At 50.0% G+C, this 22565-nt stretch overlaps 1 protein-coding gene across 3 annotated transcripts in view; it reads right to left on the bottom strand.

The window, feature by feature from the left end:
• The window catches only part of CPSF1 (cleavage and polyadenylation specific factor 1), a 43607-nt gene that overhangs the window by 2272 nt on the left and 18770 nt on the right, over positions 1–22565 (bottom strand). For all 3 annotated transcript variants that reach the window (XM_069956862.1, XM_069956863.1, XM_069956864.1), the window contains 14 exons: positions 21922–22011; positions 21717–21806; positions 21059–21200; positions 19095–19273; positions 18757–18893; positions 18086–18260; positions 7782–7985; positions 6218–6307; positions 5996–6133; positions 5679–5831; positions 5284–5400; positions 4987–5077; positions 4730–4814; positions 180–321 (listed from right to left, as the gene is read on the bottom strand). In XM_069956862.1, coding sequence (XP_069812963.1) covers positions 180–321; positions 4730–4814; positions 4987–5077; positions 5284–5400; positions 5679–5831; positions 5996–6133; positions 6218–6307; positions 7782–7985; positions 18086–18260; positions 18757–18893; positions 19095–19273; positions 21059–21200; positions 21717–21806; positions 21922–22011 — 1833 coding nt within the window. The remainder of the gene's footprint in view (positions 1–179; positions 322–4729; positions 4815–4986; positions 5078–5283; positions 5401–5678; positions 5832–5995; positions 6134–6217; positions 6308–7781; positions 7986–18085; positions 18261–18756; positions 18894–19094; positions 19274–21058; positions 21201–21716; positions 21807–21921; positions 22012–22565) is intronic.

Here is a 22565-nt window from a genome sequence, read left to right on the forward strand (position 1 = left end):
TGGTAATAAGCAAGAAGATCGTCAGAGCTTCGATGCTAAATGCTGATCTCGCCAGTTTGGTTACCCAGACTGCTCTGCAAGAAGGCCAAGGATACTGTATCTGGCTGTAGATGACTGATCACATGACTGGTCTAGTGTGGCCGACACGCTGGCCACATCCTATACAATCTATCACTCACCCGACCTCGGCAGGTCACCTCCTCGCCCTGCATGAGGCAGGTTCCCACAGCGATGTAACCCTTCAGTCCGGACACAGTCTCCTCGCTCTTCAGATTCACCGTCTTCATGCAGGTGACGTGCTCCCACTCCTCCAGATCTATCCTGCAGGAGGAGGAAGGGGTTACCGACACATTACACCTTCAACTGTGCGCATAAAATAAAATTATATTATATATATATTATAATTATATACACACACACACACACACACGTATGAAGGTAGCGGTGGGTGAAGCGGACAGCGCTGGGGCCTGCAGAGATGTCCCCCAGACTCCCGGGAGGCTGGCCAATGTGTCCCCTGTGCCGCTGTTTGAAGATTGCGGCCCGGCGGTGATCTCCTTGGTGCGGGCGGACGGCTCAGCAGGTGGCGCTCTGACCTGCAGGGGAAGCCGCTGGTAACTGCACGCCACTGCTTCCTTGCAGGTTAGAGAGCTTTTTTTTTTCTTTGAAAATCAAATTTACGATTTTCAAAGAAATTCTTATCGATTCTGATATTCTAGGTGAATTAATCCAATTAATTTGAATAATTGCCCAGCCCTACCCCCTTGTCATGGTTACAGGCCTCGGTGTAAGGAGATCTCTGTACTGTCCAGTCATAGATTTGTACATTGGGATCAGATCGCCCCTAAGACGTCTCCTCTCTACACAACCCCAAGTGTGATACCCTGTCCTGTAACCCCCCCCCCCTTCCCTTATTACCCTGCTCGCCTCCTCTGCACCCGCTCCTCCTCTGTGCTGATGACCCAGTTTAGTATCATCTACACCAGTGCTTCTCAATCCCAGTCCTCAGGCCTCACCAACAGCTCATGTTTGAGGATTTCCTTAGTATTTCACAGGTGATATAATTATACTCAGGACACCTGTGCTAATACCTGATGCACTGAGTATAATTATATCACCTGTGCTAATACCTGATGCACTTTATATGGAATATCCTCAAAACATGACCTGTTGGTGAGGCCTGAGGACTGGAATTGAGAAGCACTGATCTACACAAATGGAGACTCTACTCTGTAGTCCCTCTACAAGGTCATATAATAAGTATATTAAAAAGTGGACCCAACACTGCCCCCTGCTGTACCCCACTAGTAACTGTGCCCCAACACTGCCCCACCCCACTAGTAACTGCCCCAACACTGCCCCACTGAGCCGGAGTTCGAGGCTATTCTGCACAGGCGCAGTACAGCCTGAATGGAGCGGCTGTACTGCGCATGCACGGCGGCTTAAGAACATAGGCGCGCCGACGTCGTGCACGGCGCGCTCCCGAGTGACGTCGGAGCTACTGGGTGATTTGAATCACGCCCAGAGGGGCGTAATTACCGCCGAACACCGCCCAGGTGACTACCTGATGTAATTTGCATACCGGGCGCCAGTTTTATACAGTTACTTTATAACGGGGGAGGCAGGGAGTATATAGAAACATGTATGGAAAGTGTGCTGTGGGCTCTAACAGCACATTTAAAAAGCTATATATGCATTTTTGAGGCGATTGGTTCCCTTTAAAACAACGGCTGTTATATTGAAATAAAGGCAGTTATGTACTGTTATATGGCGGCCATCCACTCCAATACAACATTGTGTGAACAGAGCCTGTGTCCCCCCCCCCGCATCTCACTTGTCCCCACTATATCGGATTCCTCTTCCACCATTAGGAGTTCTAATTCTTCCGCTTATTAGTGAGGCTTCAAGCAGTTGTATACAGACATTTAATAGGTTTGTCTATATTTCCTTAATTCCTCTGTCCTTATAGAACCATTATTACAGCTTTTATAGTGACCCCTCTATGGTGGTCGGCTCTCCTCTGTCCTTATATAATGATTATTACAGCTTTTATAGTCACCCCTCTATGGTGGTCGGCTCTCCTCTGTCCTTATAGAACCATTATTACAGCTTTTATAGTGACCCCTCTATGGTGGTCGGCTCTCCTCTGTCCTTATATAACCATTATTACAGCTTTTATAGTGACCCCTCTATGGTGGTCGGCTCTCCTCTGTCCTTATAGAACCATTATTACAGCTTTTATAGTGACCCCTCTATGGTGGTCGGCTCTCCTCTGTCCTTATAGAACCATTATTACAGCTTTTATAGTGACCCCTCTATGGTGGTCGGCTCTCCTCTGTCCTTATAGAACCATTATTACAGCTTTTATAGTGACCCCTCTATGGTGGTCGGCTCTCCTCTGTCCTTATAGAACCATTATTACAGCTTTTATAGTGACCCCTCTATGGTGGTCGGCTCTCCTCTGTCCTTATAGAACCATTATTACAGCTTTTATAGTGACCCCTCTATGGTGGTCGGCTCTCCTCTGTCCTTATATAATGATTATGACATACATGTACTGTACTGTGTACATAGCCCTATACCAGTATATACACCTCCTGTAGTGTGTACATAGCTGTATACTCGTATATACACCTCCTGTAGTGTGTACATAGCTGTATACTCGTATATACACCTCCTGTAGTGTGTACATAGCTGTATACTCGTATATACACCTCCTGTAGTGTGTACATAGCTGTATACTCGTATATACACCTCCTGTAGTGTGTACATAGCTGTATACTCGTATATACACCTCCTGTAGTGTGTACATAGCTGTATACTCGTATATACACCTCCTGTAGTGTGTACATAGCTGTATACTCGTATATACACCTCCTGTAGTGTGTACATAGCTGTATACTCGTATATACACCTCCTGTAGTGTGTACATAGCTGTATACTCGTATATACACCTCCTGTAGTGTGTACATAGCTGTATACTCGTATATACACCTCCTGTAGTGTGTACATAGCTGTATACTCGTATATACACCTCCTGTAGTGTGTACATAGCTGTATACTCGTATATACGAGTATACAGCTATGTACACACTACAGGAGGTGTATATACAAGTCCTGTAGTGGCAGTATTATTTATGCACACTCACACACTACAAGATATGTATATACAGCTATGCAGATTTTCCATTAATAACACATGCACTCAGCTAAGCTGAGCATTCATGTGTATTATAGGACTACAAGATATAGTTGGTGGTATCTGGGCAGAAGTGTGTGTGTGTGTGTGTGTGTGTGTGTGTGTGTGTGTGTGTGTGTGTGTGTGTGTGTGTGTGTGTGTGTGTGTGTGTGTGTGTGTGTGTGTGTGTGTGTGTGTGTGTGTGTGTGTGTGTGTGTGTGCGCGCGCGCGCGCGTGTGTGCGTGTAAACTGTATCTCCTCCTCCCCGCCAGACAGGCGCTGACCCGCTCCACATACCCGGGAGTGGCGCGGCCGGGGGTACATATGCTGTATCTCCTCCTCCCCCGTCACCCCGCTCAGCATTGGTACGCTTGTGGCCCCGTCGGACGTTTGCACAGGCAGATCCCGGTCTCTGGAAGAGGAGACCGTAGGATCGTGTGATGGCGTCCCTGCGGGTGCTGGAGCTGAATAGTGGGTTTGGGGTTCGCCCCTAGATCCCACTATTCAGCTCCAGCACCAGCAGGGACGCCATCACACGATCCTACGGTCTCCTCCTCCAGAGACCGGGATCTGCCTGTGCAAATGTCCGACGGGGCCACAAGCGTACCAATGCTGAGCGGGGTGACGGGGGAGGAGGAGATACAGCTTATGTACCCCCGGCCGCGCCACTCCCGGGTATGTGGAGCGGGTCAGCGCCTGTCCGGCGGGGAGGGTGGGGGAGTGATACGCTGGTGCAGGGTTGCAGGGCGCAATGAGGGACGGGTGGGCAGGGGCCGTTGGGGGGGGGGGGGGGGGCGCTCTGTCAGCCATGGCGGGGAGGGGGAGTGCTAAGGCACATACAGCACACTGTGCAGCACTGAAATACTACAAATACCGTCCTGGCGTAGTTGAGGTCGGTTTACCGACGCCAGAGACGGTATCGGTATTTTCACGGTATACCGCCCAGCCCTAGTGGTCGGCTCTCCTCCATCCTTATATAATGATTATTACAGCTTTTATAGTGACCCCTCTATGGTGGTCGGCTCTCCTCTGTCCTTATATAATCATTATTACAGCTTTTATAGTGACCCCTCTATGGTGGTCGGCTCTCCTCTGTCCTTATAGAACCATTATTACAGCTTTTATAGTGACCCCTCTATGGTGGTCGGCTCTCCTCTGTCCTTATAGAACCATTATTACAGCTTTTATAGTGACCCCTCTATGGTGGTCGGCTCTCCTCTGTCCTTATATAATCATTATTACAGCTTTTATAGTGACCCCTCTATGGTGGTCGGCTCTCCTCTGTCCTTATAGAACCATTATTACAGCTTTTATAGTGACCCCTCTATGGTGGTCGGCTCTCCTCTGTCCTTATATAATCATTATTACAGCTTTTATAGTGACCCCTCTATGGTGGTCGGCTCTCCTCTGTCCTTATATAATGATTATTACAGCTTTTATAGTGACCCCTCTATGGTGGTCGGCTCTCCTCTGTCCTTATATAACCATTATTACAGCTTTTATAGTGACCGGCTCCGATTATTACGGCCCTTATAGTAACCCTATAGTTACCTGGTGTTGGGAATGGTCTCCCAGCTGACGGGTGAGATGAGCTGGATGGAGAAGGCCTCCTGCAGAGGAGCAATATAGCGATCATCTGTAGAGGAGAAGATGGGATCACAAGGACGTATGGGGAGAGGAAGACGTCATGTATGGCCGTATAGATTACGTAACACAGGGAATTCCCATCCCAGCACCTTTCTAAGGACATTACAGATATATGCAAACGGACGCAAAGGCCAAATACAAGATGCTGCAGACCATCTCACCTCTCTCGATAGTCTCAAACTCCTTTTCTTCCCCGGTCATGCGAGGGATCCGTGTACACGTGTCATTCACACTGGTGACCACTGCATAAACCTGTGGAGAGGAGAGCGGAGGGTCGGTACCGGGGGGGTGGGGGAAATATATGTCAGGCGGAGGGGTGGGGGGGGACGGACATATGTCAGGCCGGGGGGGGGGGGGGGGGGGGGGGGGGGGTCGGGAGACATATGCAAGGCCAGGGGGGGGGGGGGGGGGGGGAGACATATGTCAGGCCGGGGATCGGAGAGGTGTAACACTCTTACTTTGGATTCTACGTGATAGGAGACATAATGTGCGGTGCAGCGTAGGGGAATCTTCCTCACTGGCCACGGAGCATCGTAGGATAAGTATGCTGGGAGGACACTGATCCGCAGCTCACCCTATGGAGGTAAGGAGCAACCTATCACCTGTACCACGTGGCAGCACCCCCCTCCCACCATCACCTGTGCCATGTGGCAGCCCTCCCCTCCCACCATCACCTGTGCCATGTGGCAGCCCTCCCCTCCCACCATCACCTGTGCCACGTGGCAGCCCCCCCCCCACATTACCTGTGCCACGTGGCAGCCCCCCCCCCCCACATTACCTGTGCCACGTGGCAGCCCCCCCCCCCCCAAGAGCTCCTAAACAATGGTCCTTGTACTCAAAGGTGAACACTTACTTGTCTGTTAAAGTAGAGGAAGCCCCTGGGGCAGTTAACGTTATGGAAAGGAGCAAATGACTCAATACTGCCATCGATCGTCATGGGATGGAGCCGCAGGGCCCCGCGAGAGGTGACTATAAGCCAGTGAGGTGACGGCCCGCAGATGAACACCTGGAGGCAGAAGAAAAAAGTGAGAAGATAGCTGGCGGTGCGAGTAGGAGGACGAGAAGGAAGGGCGATGCAAGGAGGGAGACGAGAAAGACGAGGAGGGCAGGCGGTGCAAGGAGAAAGACAGGGAGGAGGGGCAGTACGAAGAAGAGGAGGGGGCTCCTCACCCCAGAGTATCCGTAGATATCCTGGAAATAGCGGAAGCGAGCCACGCGGCCTCGAGCACCAAAATCCTCACTTGACCCTTCACACTTCTTCTTTGATTGTCGCTGCTTCTTCTCACGGAAGTTAATATTGTGTGGAACCTGCGGGTGAAAGGAGATTAGAGGCTGGAGGAGGAGGAGGAGGAGCACATACAAGGAAGGAACCAGCACACGGCCATAGCTCACCTTTTTAAACCGGACCTTTAGGTTCCCCGGTCCCCACTGGGAATCATGGGGGAAAGCCTCATAAATCATCAGCTCCACGTCTACCAGGACCTGAGGGATGGATGGACAATGGTCAGAAAACAAAGCAACGGTCAGAGGAGGAGGATATGGAGAGAAGAGGACACAGCAATGGTCAGAGGAGGAGGATATGTAGAGAGGGGGACACAGCAATGGTCAGAGGAGGAGGAGGAGGAGGAGGAGGAGGAGGATGATGATATGTAGAGAGGGGGACACAGCAATGGTCAGAGGAGGAGGATATGGAGAGAGGAGGCCACAGCATTGGTCACAAGAGGAAGATATGGAGAGAGGAGGCCACAGCAAAGGTCAGAGGAGGAACATATGGAAAGAAGAGGATACGGCAATTGTCAGAGGAGGAAGACATGGAGGGAAGAAGACACAGCAACGGTCAGAGGAGGACAAAGAAATGTTTAGAGGAGGAGGATATTGGGGGGTGGGGGGGGGGGGAGGGAGGGAAGGACACAGCAACGGTCCGAGGAGGAGGATGGGGGGAGGTCACCGCAATGTTCAGAGGAGGAGGATAGCGCAATGGTCAGAGAAGGAAGAGGACACAGCAATGGTCACAGGAGGAGGACGACGACGATGATATGGAGAGAGGAGGCCACAGCAGTGGTCACAGGAGGAAGATATGGAGAGAAGAAGAGGACACAGCAATGGTCAGAGGAGGTGGAGGAGGATATGGAGAGAGGAGGGGATGGCAATGGTCAGAGGAGGAAGATATGGAAAGAGGAGGCCACAGCAATGGTCACAGGAGGAAGACATGGAGGGAAGAGGACACAGCAACTGTCAGAGGAGGAAGATATGGAGGGAGGAGGCCACAGCAATGGTCAGAGGAGGAGGATATGGAGGGAAGAGGAGGAAGATATGGAGGGACACACAGCAATGGTCAGAGGAGGAGGACACAGCAATGGTCAGAGGAGGAAGATATGGAGGGAGGAGGCCACAGCAATGGTCAGAGGAGGAGGATATGGAGGGAAGAGGACACGGCAACGGTCAGAGGAGGAAGATATGGAGGGACACACAGCAATGGTCAGAGGAGGAGGACACAGCAATGGTCAGAGGAGGAAGATATAGAGGGGGGGGGGGGGGGAGAGACAACAATGGTCAGAGGAGGAAGATATGGAGGGAAGAGGACATGGCAATGGTAAGAGGAGGAGGATTTGGAGGGAAGAGGACATGGCAATGGTAAGAGGAGGAGGATATGGAGGGAAGAGGACACGGCAACGGTCAGAGGAGGAAGATATGGAGGGAAGAGGACATGGCAACGGTCAGAGGAGGAGGATATGGAGGGAAGAGGACACGGCAACGGTCAGAGGAGGAAGATATGGAGGGGAGGGGGGGGGGGGACAACAATGGTCAGAGGAGGAGGACATGGAGAGAGGAGGTGACAGCAATGGTCAGAGGAGGAGTATACAGCCATGGTTAGTGGAGGAAGATATGGAGGGCAGGGGGGGGGGCACAGCAATGGTCAGAGGAGGACACCAGGACATGCAGGTCTTCTACTCACCAATAAATATGGACGACTTTGGCGATTTCCCAGCCCAACAAGCAGCACTTCCTTCACCAGCGGCATTTCATCCTGACGGGGATCCTCTTTTCTGCTCTCCCCCTGAGCGCACGTTTGCCCAAAAGAACTGTCCACGAGGACGCGCTGCCCCATGGGGAAGTTTTTCACTAGAAACACCAGACGCCACTCGGGAAGCTGATAGATCTGCAAAGAGAGAAAACTGCTGTGAGGTCGGAGGTGGCTGCTGAGACCTATGAGACCCCCGACCACCATCAGTGTAATGTGACCGGATGGGGGGGCATACACAGATACCCCAGAACCCCAGGGTGACCAGACATTGAGAGATGCATACCCCCGACCCTCCGACCACCAGCAGTGTAATGTGACCGGATAGGAGACATCTATATAGTCCGGACCCTCTACCCACCACTAGTCATGAGCGGCTCCGGACTGAATGTACGTGTCTGTGTTCAGGTCCAGCGTTTATACAAAGTTTATTGAAAGGTTTCTGAAGACCGAGCAGCCAATCACAGCGCTCTATAGCTGTGGCCAGTATGAACAAAACGAAAAGGGAAGGCCGGTCATATATACTCACTGGCCCCAACATAACGGGAAGGGAAGGCCGGTCATATATACACTCACTGGCCCCAACATAACGGGAAGGGAAGGCCGGTCATATATACTCACTGGCACCAACATAACGGGAAGGGAAGGCCGGTCATATATACTCACTGGCCCCAACATAACGGGAAGGGAAGGCCGGTCATATATACTCACTGGCCCCAACATAACGGGAAGGGAAGGCCGGTCATATACACTCACTGGCCCCAACATAACGGGAAGGGAAGGCCGGTCATATGTACTCACTGGCCCCAACATAACAGGAAGGGAAGGCCGGTCATATATACTCACTGGCCCCAACATAACGGGAAGGGAAGGCCGGTCATATATACTCACTGGCCCCAACATAACGGGAAGGGAAGGCCGGTCATATATACTCACTGGCACCAACATAACGGGAAGGGAAGGCCGGTCATATACACTCACTGGCCCCAACATAACGGGAAGGGAAGGCCGGTCATATATACTCACCGGCCCCAACATAACGGGAAGGGAAGGCCGGCCATATATACTCACTGGCCCCAACATAACGGGAAGGGAAGGCCGGTCATATATACTCACTGGCACCAACATAACGGGAAGGGAAGGCCGGTCATATATACTCACTGGCCCCAACATAACGGGAAGGGAAGGCCGGTCATATATACTCACTGACACCACACAAATGAAAAAAATATGTAGCTTTATTTCACATAAATCAAAATAACAAACATCACACTGGGACATAAACAGTTAAAAACTGCTAAGAAAAAAACAAAACCACAAATACATCAAGGGGGCCGCACTACATATGGGCAGAAGATCCCAGGACACTCCGACAAGCAGAAATGGCAAGGACCATATCTAACCAATAATTCTAAATGTGATCACTATGCCGCGCTACTGTAACAATGTACCATATACCGATACTATATACCAACATATATCACAGCATATACCAACATATATCACAGCATTTACCAACATATATCACACCATATACCAATACCAATGTATCTCATGTGATAACTGTGCCGCACTACTGTAACAATGTACCATATACCAACATATATCACAGCATATACCAATACCATATACCAACATATATCACACCATATACCAATACCAATGTATCTCATGTGATAACTGTGCCGCACTACTGTAACAATGTACCATATACCAACATATATCACAGCATATACCAATACCAACATATATCACAGCATATACCAATACCATATACCAACATATATCACAGCATATACCAATACCATATACCAACATATATCACAGCATATACCAATACCAATGTATCTGATGTGATAACTGTGCCGCACTACTGTAGCAATGAGGATGAGGTAGAAAAACTACCAGGACATGTGCAAAACAAGCAGACAAACAGATTGGCTGGTCTCCCTGAGATCAGCAAACGACCAGGGAAACTTAAAGGGGAACTCCGGGTAGAGGTAAAAAAAAATACAATAATAATAAATAATGAAACTTCTGCAGAAACATAACAATACTTATCACAGTTTTGAAACTACCAAAAATCCATTTGTTTTGGGGGGTTTTGTTCTGTTTTGTGTTTCTTTACTTCCTGGTTGAGCAGATGTACTCAGTACTACAGGTTCCAGAATGCAATGCTTTCCCTCAGCTGTTCCATCACAGCCCCCCAACCTGCACATTCCCCGCCCAAATCTATTGCAGAACATATAGGCTGTGTTCACACATTGCAGTTTCATTGTGTTACTGAATTATTTGCAGTACCATCATTACATTGTGGTCCCACCCGCACAGCACAGTTACTACCTGTAACACCACACAGCACTGTATTCTCTACCTGTAACACCACACAGCACGCTGTATTCTCTACCTGTAACACCACACAGCACGCTGTATTCTCTACCTGTAACACCACACAGCACGCTGTATTCTCTACCTGTAACACCACACAGCGCGCTGTATTCTCTACCTGTAACACCACACAGCACACTGTATTCTCTACCTGTAACACCACAGAGCGCTGTATTCTCTACCTGTAACACCCCACAGCGCTGTATTCCCTACCTGTAACACCACGCAGCACTGTATTCTCTACCTGTAACACCACACAGCACTGTATTCTCTACCTGTAACACCACACAGCACGCTCTATTCTCTACCTGTAACACCACACAGCACGCTGTATTCTCTACCTGTAACACCACACAGCACTGTATTCTCTACCTGTAACACCACACAGCACTGTATTCTCTACCTGTAACACCACACAGCACTGTATTCTCTACCTGTAACACCACAGCACACTGTATTCTCTACCTGTAACACCACACAGCACTGTATTCTCTACCTGTAACACCACACAGCACGCTGTATTCTCTACCTGTAACACCACACAGCACACTGTATTCTCTACCTGTAACACCACACAGCACGCTGTATTCTCTACCTGTAACACCACAGCACACTGTATTCTCTACCTGTAACACCACACAGCACTGTATTCTCTACCTGTAACACCGCACAGCACGCTGTATTCTCTACCTGTAACACCACACCACGCTGTATTCTCTACCTGTAACACCACACAGCACTGTATTCTCTACCTGTAACACCACACTGTATTCTCTACCTGTAACACCACACAGCACACTGTATTCTCTACCTGTAACACCACAGAGCGCTGTATTCTCTACCTGTAACACCCCACAGCGCTGTATTCCCTACCTGTAACACCACACAGCACTGTATTCTCTACCTGTAACACCACACAGCACTGTATTCTCTACCTGTAACACCACACTGTATTCTCTACCTGTAACACCACACAGCGCTGTATTCTCTACCTGTAACACCACACAGCGCTGTATTCTCTTCCTGTAACACCACACAGCACGCTGTATTCTCTACCTGTAACACCACACAGCACTGTATTCTCTACCTGTAACACCACACAGCACTGTATTCTCTACCTGTAACACCACACAGCACGCTGTATTCTCTACCTGTAACACCACACAGCACACTGTATTCTCTACCTGTAACACCACACAGCACACTGTATTCTCTACCTGTAACACCACACAGCACGCTGTACTCTCTACCTGTAACACCACACAGCACGCTGTATTCTCTACCTGTAACACCACACAGCACTGTATTCTCTACCTGTAACACCACACAGCACTGTATTCTCTACCTGTAACACCACACTGTATTCTCTACCTGTAACACCACACAGCACACTGTATTCTCTACCTGTAACACCACACAGCGCTGTATTCTCTACCTGTAACACCACACAGCACTGTATTCTCCACCTGTAACACCACACAGCGCTGTATTCTCTACCTGTAACACCACACAGCACGCTGTACTCTCTACCTGTAACACCACACAGCACTGTATTCTCTACCTGTAACACCACACAGCACGCTGTATTCTCTACCTGTAACACCACACAGCACTGTATTCTCTACCTGTAACACCACACAGCACACTGTATTCTCTACCTGTAACACCACACAGCACTGTATTCTCTACCTGTAACACCACACAGCACACTGTATTCTCTACCTGTAACACCACACAGCACGCTGTATTCTCTACCTGTAACACCACACAGCACTGTATTCCCTACCTGTAACACCACACAGCACTGTATTCTCTACCTGTAACACCACACCGCACACTGTATTCTCTATCTGTAACACCACATAGCACGCTGTATTCTCTACCTGTAACACCACACAGCACGCTGTATTCTCTACCTGTAACACCACACAGCACTGTATTCTCTACCTGTAACACCACACAGCCCTGTATTCCCTACCTGTAACACCACACTGTATTCTCTACCTGTAACACCACACAGCACGGTCTATTCTCTAGCTGTAACACCACACAGCACTGTATTCTCTACCTGTAACACCACACAGCACCGTATTCTCTACCTGTAACACCACACAGCACGCTGTATTCTCTACCTGTAACACCACACAGCACGCTGTATTCTCTACCTGTAACACCGCACAGCACGCTGTATTCTCTACCTGTAACACCGCACAGCACGCTGTATTCTCTACCTGTAACACCACACAGCACTGTATTCTCTACCTGTAACACCACACAGCATGCTGTATTCTCTACCTGTAACACCGCACAGCACGCTGTATTCTCTACCTGTAACACCACACAGCACGCTGTATTCTCTACCTGTAACACCACACAGCACTGTATTCTCTACCTGTAACACCACACAGCACACTGTATTCTCTACCTGTAACACCACACAGCACTGTATTCTCTACCTGTAACACCACACAGCACACTGTATTCTCTACCTGTAACACCACACAGCACGCTGTATTCTCTACCTGTAACACCACACAGCACTGTATTCCCTACCTGTAACACCACACAGCACTGTATTCTCTACCTGTAACACCACACCGCACACTGTATTCTCTATCTGTAACACCACATAGCACGCTGTATTCTCTACCTGTAACACCACACAGCACGCTGTATTCTCTACCTGTAACACCACACAGCACTGTATTCTCTACCTGTAACACCACACAGCCCTGTATTCCCTACCTGTAACACCACACTGTATTCTCTACCTGTAACACCACACAGCACGGTCTATTCTCTAGCTGTAACACCACACAGCACTGTATTCTCTACCTGTAACACCACACAACACCGTATTCTCTACCTGTAACACCACACAGCACGCTGTATTCTCTACCTGTAACACCACACAGCACGCTGTATTCTCTACCTGTAACACCGCACAGCACGCTGTATTCTCTACCTGTAACACCGCACAGCACGCTGTATTCTCTACCTGTAACACCACACAGCACTGTATTCTCTACCTGTAACACCACACAGCATGCTGTATTCTCTACCTGTAACACCGCACAGCACGCTGTATTCTCTACCTGTAACACCACACAGCACGCTGTATTCTCTACCTGTAACACCACACAGCACGCTGTATTCTCTACCTGTAACACCACACAGCACGCTGTATTCTCTACCTGTAACACCACACAGCCCTGTATTCTCTACCTGTAACACCACACAGCACTCTGTATTCTCTACCTGTAACACCACACAGCACTGTATTCTCTACCTGTAACACCACACAGCACGCTCTATTCTCTACCTGTAACACCACACAGCTCTGTATTCTCTACCTGTAACACCACACAGCACGCTGTATTCTCTACCTGTAACACCACACAGCACGCTCTATTCTCTACCTGTAACACCACACAGCACACTGTATTCTCTACCTGTAACACCACACAGCACTGTATTCTCTACCTGTAACACCACACAGCACGCACTATTCTCTACCTGTAACACCACACAGCACGCTGTATTCTCTACCTGTAACACCACACAGCACTGTATTCCCTACCTGTAACACCACACAGCACGCTGTATTCTCTACCTGTAACACCACACAGCGCTGTATTCTCTACCTGTAACACCACACAGCACGCTGTATTCTCTACCTGTAACACCACACAGCACACTGTATTCTCTACCTGTAACACCACACATCACGCTGTATTCCCTACCTGTAACACCACACAGCACGCTGTATTCCCTACCTGTAACACCACACAGCACTATATTCTCTACCTGTAACACCACACAGCCCTGTATTCTCTACCTGTAACACCACACAGCACTCTGTATTCTCTACCTGTAACACCACACAGCACTGTATTCTCTACCTGTAACACCACACAGCACACTGTATTCTCTACCTGTAACACCACACAGCACACTGTATTCTCTACCTGTAACACCACACAGCACACTGTATTCTCTACCTGTAACACCACACAGCACACTGTATTCTCTACCTGTAACACCACACAGCACTGTATTCTCTACCTGTAACACCACACAGCACGCTGTATTCTCTACCTGTAACACCACACAGCACGCTGTATTCTCTACCTGTAACACCACACACAGCACGCTGTATTCTCTACCTGTAACACCACACAGCACGCTCTATTCTCTACCTGTAACACCACACTGTATTCTCTACCTGTAACACCACACAGCACTGTATTCTCTACCTGTAACACCACACTGTATTCTCTACCTGTAACACCACACACAGCACGCTGTATTCTCTACCTGTAACACCACACAGCGCTGTATTCTCTACCTGTAACACCACACAGCACACTGTATTCTCTACCTGTAACACCACACAGCACTGTATTCTCTACCTGTAACACCACACAGCACGCTGTATTCTCTACCTGTAACACCACACAGCACGCTGTATTATCTACCTGTAACACCACACACAGCACGCTGTATTCTCTACCTGTAATGCCGATATTGGAATAAAGCAACAAACTTTGTAAATGATATATTTTTCTTTTCAACTCCACGCACATATTATGATCAAGCATCTTTTATCTTTGAAGTTGATTCCGACTAAGGAAATTATCCGATACTATCTTACATGGGATATATGGTTTATGCCTTGTTTTTTGTGCAGGTGGGATTGGCAGTGCCGGCTCTTATCCTCTCTGCTGTTTAGCATTATCAATTTGTGCTACTGCATCATTTTTGTGCAGATGCTGCAGTACTGCAATGACACTCCAACATGTGTGAACATAGCCCTAATTTCTCTGTAGACTTTTGCACAATCAGTGAAGTTGAAACACCTGCTTCCGGCCGGTCAGAGATGGTGAATCACGCCCTGCCCCCTGTCTGCATCATCAGCCTGTGCTCAGCAAACACACACAATGTGAGACAGAGGCATGGAAGATTTGTCTCCTAAGGAGGGAGAGCAGAGGAAGCAGCAGACAATGTGGATTAGCACAGGGGCCATTTTTGTTCACTTCTTGGATTTCTATCAGCTACCAGTGTGGCAGAACCGTAGTAATACATTGTATAGACACATCTATAGTACTTAATAGAAAACAAGTTTTCTTATCCAGAGTTCCCCTTTAATCTGGTGGTTTTAATGTTTTCCCTGCAGGAGCCGCCCCTCGGCTGGGTCCTTCCCGGAGGGATATCTGGCTAGGCCTGGGTTTCCAGACTCTTTAATGAGGCTCCACCGGCTCTTCTTTTGCAAAACAAGCAAGGACAGGTATAGCCAAAAATGTCCAAAATATCACCAAAATGTCAGGAGGTCCATGTCGGGGTCCACTGCTCCCCACGCCTTCCCTCCCTCACTGGGATCTTCCTCAGGGGTTAAACCCCAGTGAGGAATGGAATGGGTGGGGAGCAGTGGACCCAGACATGGACCGCCTGACATTTTGGTGATATTTTGGACATTTTTTGGTTACACCCGTCCTTGCTTGTTTTGCACATCTCCTGGTAGTTTTTCTACCTCGTCCTCATTGTTACAGTAGTGCGGCACAGTTATCACATCAGATACATTGGTATTGGTATATGGTGTTGATATATGGTGTGATATATGTTGGTATATGGTATTGATATATGGTGTGATATATGTTGGTATATGGTATTGGTATATGGTGTGATATATGTTGGTATATGGTGTGATATATGTTGGTATATGGTATTGGTATATGGTACATTGTTACAGTAGTGCGGCTCAGTTATCACATCAGATACATTGGTATTGGTATATGTTGGTATATGGTATTTGTATATGATGTGATATATGTTGGTATATGGTATTGGTATATGGTGTGATATATGTTGGTATATGGTATTGGTATATGATGTGATATATGTTGGTATATGGTACATTGTTACAGTAGTGCGGCTCAGTTATCACATCAGATACATTGGTATTGGTATATGTTGGTATATGGTATTTGCTGTGATACATGTTGGTATATGGTATTAGTATATACTGTGATATATTTTAGAATATGGTGTGATATATGTTGGTATATGGTATTGGTATATGGTGTGATATATGTCGGTATATAGTATCAGTATATGGTACATTGTTACATTAGCGCGGCACAGTTATCACATTAGAATTATTGGTTAGATATGGTCCTTGCCATTTCTGCTTGTCAGAGTGTCCTGGGGGCTTCCGCCCATATGTAGTGCGGCCCCCTTGATGTATTTTGTGGTTTGTTTGTTTTTAGAGGTTTTTAACTGTTTATGTCCCAGTGTGATGTTTTTTATTTTGATTTATGTGAAATAGATACAGGTTCTCTTCTCTATGTGTTTGGTGTGCCAGTGAGTATATATGACCGGCCTTCCCTTCCCGTTATGTTGGGGCCAGTGAGTATATATGACCGTCCTTCCCTTCCCGTTATGTTGGGGCCAGTGAGTATATATGACCGGCCTTCCCTTCCCGTTATGTTGGTGCCAGTGAGTATATATGACCGGCCTTCCCTTCCTGTTATGTTGATGCCAGTGAGTATATATGACCGGCCTTCCCTTCCTGTTATGTTGGGGCCAGTGAGTATATATGACCGGCCTTCCCTTCCCGTTATGTTGGGGCCAGTGAGTATATATGACTGTCCTTCCCTTCCCGTTATGTTGGGGCCAGTGAGTATATATGACCGGCCTTCCCTTCCCGTTATGTTGGTGCCAGTGAGTATATATGACCGGCCTTCCCTTCCTGTTATGTTGGTACCAGTGAGTATATATGACCGGCCTTCCCTCCCGTTATGTTGGGGCCAGTGAGTATATATGACCGGCCTTCCCTTCCCGTTATGTTGGTGCCAGTGAGTATATATGACCGGCCTTCCCTTCCCGTTATGTTGGTGTCAGTGAGTATATATGACCGGCCTTCCCTTCCCGTTATGTTGGTGACAGTGAGTATATATGACCGGCCTTCCCTTCCTGTTATGTTGGTGCCAGTGAGTATATATGACCGGCCTTCCCTTCCCGTTATGTTGGTGCCAGTGAGTATATATGACCGGCCTTCCCTTCCAGTTATGTTGGTGCCAGCGAGTATATATGACCGGCCTTCCCTTCCAGTTATGTTGGTGCCAGTGAGTATATATGACCGGCCTTCCCTTCCAGTTATGTTGTTGCCAGTGAGTATATATTAGAGGCCTTCCCTTCCCGTTATGTTTGTACTAGTTATCTTCTGAGCACCCTGTCATTTTAGCGGTGCATAGTCCACATATTTTGGTCATAGCCTGGCCAGTATGGGAATGGATGTGGTGGAGGGCTGGACACGTCCCTCCAGTGTTTATGAGCGGCAGAACGGCTCCGGGACAAGACTAAGGACAGGTGCGGCTGATATGCAGGGACAGACAGGAAAAGGTTAATAAATTCCCTATTCACAGCACAAAGTCGCTAAGGAGGTGGGTTGTTTGTTCAGAATGTCGGCTTCTCCATGTTGGCTGTGGATAGGCGGATCCTCTTCCATGGTAAACGCCCATTCAGACGGCACACTGGCCAGGCCGGCATCTCCAAGGCACAACGGCCAAGATCTCACTAGGTGACCCATTTAGAACATGTGTAGCTGCGGGTATCCATTATGGTGGCAGCCGGGGGATCCATTAGCACTGGTCAGAAGGCAGACCACATGCCGGCCATGCTCATGGCACCCAGTCCTTGCACACCGGCCTTAAGGGTCTTAGAACTTCCCCCCACCCCCAAGTTTGGCCTGAATTTCACCGGGTCGGCTGCTCACTAATGACCCCAATGTCATACAATGATACTCAGGACCCCCAAGCACACCCAGTGTAACTCCGGACATACTGACTCACCTCCATGATGCCGTTCTCTCTCACCAGTACACACCAGTGGGTCGGCTCAATCTTATGCTGGGAGGAATCCTTCTCGGCAGAAGGTGCGTTACTGCGGCGCGGTTCCTCCTTGCTGGGGCTGGACAGGAAACCAGAGTCGCCATAAAGCATCTCATCCTCATCATCCACCGAGTGACTGCAGGAAAGAAAGGGACACGGACAGGATAAGCGTCACACACAGGGCAGGGGGGGGGGGGGGGGGGGGGGGACCTCCTCAGTACAGGGTAAGGGCCCTATTCCACCGGACGATTATCATTCAGATTATCGTTAAATCGTTCGAATCTGAACGATAATCGTTCGGTTGAAATGCAGTTAACGATTAACGACCGAACGAGAAATCGTTGATCGCTTTATAAGACCTGGACCTATTTTTATCGTTGCTCGTTCGCAGTAGATATGAACGCAATAGCGAATAAATAGCGAAGAAAAACGATCGCAATTACGATCATAAGTAACGATTATCGTTCCATGGAAATGAGTGAACGTTTTCAGGTCTTTCGCAATAGCGGTCGTTTGAGATCGTTAATCGTTAACGATTATGCAAACGATAATCGTCCGGTGGAATAGGGCCCTAAGAGTCACACACAGGGCAGGTACAGGGAGGGGGGGTGGGGGGGAGGAATGCCACTTGCCTCATCTCCTGGATGACACTGTCTGCCTCAGACATGCTCTGGCCGGCATTCTCCTCTTTGGCCGTTGATGACCGTGCCTCCGTGGTGAACATGCCGCTCACGTCCCGGTACATGCACAGAGCGATGACCTTAGATTGCTGCAGAACAGAAAAAAAACGCACAAAGCATGGAGGACCCAGTTAGGTATTGGCTCCAGTCACCAGACATATGGGACAGGCCTAGCCCGGGGTGAGGTCAGAGAACAGACCATCCCTACAATACCAGGTCATGATGCACAGGGGCCTCTCTAAACTAAAGGAGGGAGACCCCAGGGCAGGAGGGGCAGGAGGGGTACATACATAATGCAGGCCAGGCTTCTGGAGGGTCAGTCTGTGAGTTTTGCCCCCATACGTGTCACTCTTTAGCTGGAACATGGACACTTGACCTTCTGCACTCAGTATCACCCCATAGGGATCGGCCACAGCGCACTGCACGATGGGGGAGCCCATGTCCACCGGGATGAAGTGCATCTGGTTCACTGCAAACAAGAGAAACACATGAGAGACTGTGCAGCTCAGCAACGCCACCTACTGGCTGAGAGCTGTCCTCACCTTCAGGGATGGCACCAATGGCCGCCACCAAGCCTATCCGTATCTATAGGTGATGTCTGCGGCTCAGGCCTCCCCCCCCCCCCAGCATGGTATCTATAGGTGATGTCTGCGGCTCAGGCCTCCTCCCCCAGCACGGTATCTGGTATCTATAGGTGATGTCTGCGGCTCAGGCCTCCTCCCCCCCCAGCATGGTATCTGGTATCTACAGGTGATGTCTGCGGCTCAGGCCTCCTCCCCCCCAGCACAGTATCTGGTATCTACAGGTGATGTCTGCGGCTCAGGCCTCCTCCCCCCCCCAGCACGGTATCTGGTATCTATAGGTGATGTTTGTGGCTCAGGCCTCCTCCCCCAGCACGGTATCTGGTATCTATAGGTGATGTCTGCGGCTCAGGCCTCCTCCACCCCCAGCATGGTATCTGGTATCTATAGGTGATGTCTGCGGCTCAGGCCTCCTCCCCCCCAGCATGGTATCTGGTATCTATAGGTGATGTCTGCGGCTCAGGCCTCCTCCCCCCCAGCATGGTATCTGGTATCTATAGGTGATGTCTGCGGCTCAGGCCTCCTCCCCCCCAGCATGGTATCTGGTATCTATAGGTGATGTCTGCGGCTCAGGCCTCCTCCCCCCCCCAGCACAGTATCTGGTATCTATAGGTGATGTTTGTGGCTCAGGCCTCCCCCCCCCCCCAGCATGGTATCTGGTATCTATAGGTGATGTCTGCGGCTCAGGCCTCCTCCCCCAGCACAGTATCTGGTATCTATAGGTGATGTCTGCGGCTCAGGCCTCCTCCCCCCCCCAGCATGGTATCTGGTATCTATAGGTGATGTCTGCGGCTCAGGCCTCCTCCCCCCCCAGCACAGTATCTGGTATCTATAGGTGATGTCTGCGGCTCAGGCCTCCTCCCCCCCCCAGCATGGTATCTGGTATCTATAGGTGATGTTTGTGGCTCAGGCCTCCTCCCCCAGCACGGTATCTGGTATCTATAGGTGATGTCTGCGGCTCAGGCCTCCTCCCCCAGCACAGTATCTGGTATCTACAGGTGATGTCTGCGGCTCAGGCCTCCTCCCCCCCAGCATGGTATCTGGTATCTATAGGTGATGTCTGCGGCTCAGGCCTCCTCCCCCCCCAGCACAGTATCTGGTATCTATAGGTGATGTCTGCGGCTCAGGCCTCCTCCCCCCCCCCAGCACAGTATCTGGTATCTATAGGTGATGTCTGCGGCTCAGGCCTCCTCCCCCCCCCCCGCATGGTATCTGGTATCTATAGGTGATGTCTGCGGCTCAGGCCTCCTCCACCCCCAGCATGGTATCTGGTATCTATAGGTGATGTCTGCGGCTCAGGCCTCCTCCCCCCCCAGCACAGTATCTGGTATCTATAGGTGATGTCTGCGGCTCAGGCCTCCTCCCCCCCCCCAGCACAGTATCTGGTATCTATAGGTGATGTCTGCGGCTCAGGCCTCCTCCCCCCCCCCAGCATGGTATCTGGTATCTATAGGTGATGTCTGCGGCTCAGGCCTCCTCCACCCCCAGCATGGTATCTGGTATCTATAGGTGATGTCTGCGGCTCAGGCCTCCTCCCCCCCCCAGCATGGTATCTGGTATCTATAGGTGATGTCTGCGGCTCAGGCCTCCTCCACCCCCAGCATGGTATCTGGTATCTATAGGTGATGTCTGCGGCTCAGGCCTCCTCCCCCCGTGACACACCCCGCACTCACCGCCCTCCAGCAGACGGAGCCCGGATGGTGACACCTGTACAATAAATTTATTGTCTCCAATATTCCCAGCATACACAGTGGGGTCCTGGGTAGAAAATCCACTAGTGTCCAGCTCCATGATCTCCTGGCCGGTCTGAAGGATCTGGAAAATAAAGAGCATGGTGGAAAGAGTCCACGGAAATCACAGAATACTGGGAACACCCCCCCGCCCCGATATCACAGAACACCAGGAGATAATCCCCCCCCCCCCAGATATCACAGAACACCAGGAGATAATACACGCCCCCCCCCAGATATCACAGAACACCGGGAGATAATACCCCCCCCCCCCCAGATATCACAGAACACCGGGAGATAATACCCCCCCCCCCAGATATCACAGAACACCGGGAGATAATACCCCCCCCAGATATCACAGAACACCAGGAGATAATACACCCCCCCAGATATCACAGAACACCAGGAGATAATACCCCCCCCCCAGATATCACAGAACACCGGGAGATAATACCCCCCCCCCCCAGATATCACAGAACACCGGGAGATAATACCCCCCCCCCCAGATATCACAGAACACCAGGAGATAATACCCCCCCCCCCCAGATATCACAGAACACCGGGAGATAATACACGCCCCTTCTCCCACCACGTCCCTCACCATAGTGGAGTCTTCACGGCTAAGGATGAGGAAGCCGTGACGGTTCTTCTCTTCCTCATCCTCCACAGCACTCGCCAACACATCCTCACCCTGAAAAGGGACAAAAAGGCTTAGAGCGCCGTCCGGAGGACGGGGGCAGAAGCCGGAAGAAGACCCCAACCCACCTCCGGGGGCAGCAGCTGGCAGGAGACCCCCACCCACCCACCTCCTCCTTCCTGTGTGAGGAGATCACCGTCCACATGTCATGGCATCCGGGGAGCTCAAACGTGGTGACCACCTGCGGGCGGATGCTCTTCTGCCAAATGAAAAGATAACGCTTTAGAATCAGGGACTTTGGCATCATCCTCATCCTCCACAACCACCAGTCATCCTCATCCTCCACCACCAGTCATCCTCCATCACCACCAGTCATCCTCATCCTCCACCACCACCAGTCATCCTCATCCTCCACCACCACCAGTCATCCTCTACCACCACCACCACCACCAGTCATCCTCCACCACCAGTCATCCTCCACCACCAGTCATCCTCCACCACCAGTCATCCTCCACCACCAGTCATCCTCCACCACCAGTCATCCTCCACCACCAGTCATCCTCCACCACCAGTCATCCTCATCCTTATCCTCCACCACCACCAGTCATCCTCCACCACCACCAGTCATCCTCCACCACCACCAGTCATCCTCCACCACCACCAGTCATCCTCCACCACCACCAGTCATCCTCCACCACCACCAGTCATCCTCCACCACCACCAGTCATCCTCATCCTTATCCTCTACCACCACCACCAGTCATATTCATCCTCTACCACCACGACCACAGTCATCCTCCACCACCACCACCAG

The sequence above is a fragment of the Dendropsophus ebraccatus genome, chromosome 2 (genome assembly GCF_027789765.1).
Source record: "Dendropsophus ebraccatus isolate aDenEbr1 chromosome 2, aDenEbr1.pat, whole genome shotgun sequence".
Lineage (NCBI taxonomy): Eukaryota > Metazoa > Chordata > Amphibia > Anura > Hylidae > Dendropsophus > Dendropsophus ebraccatus.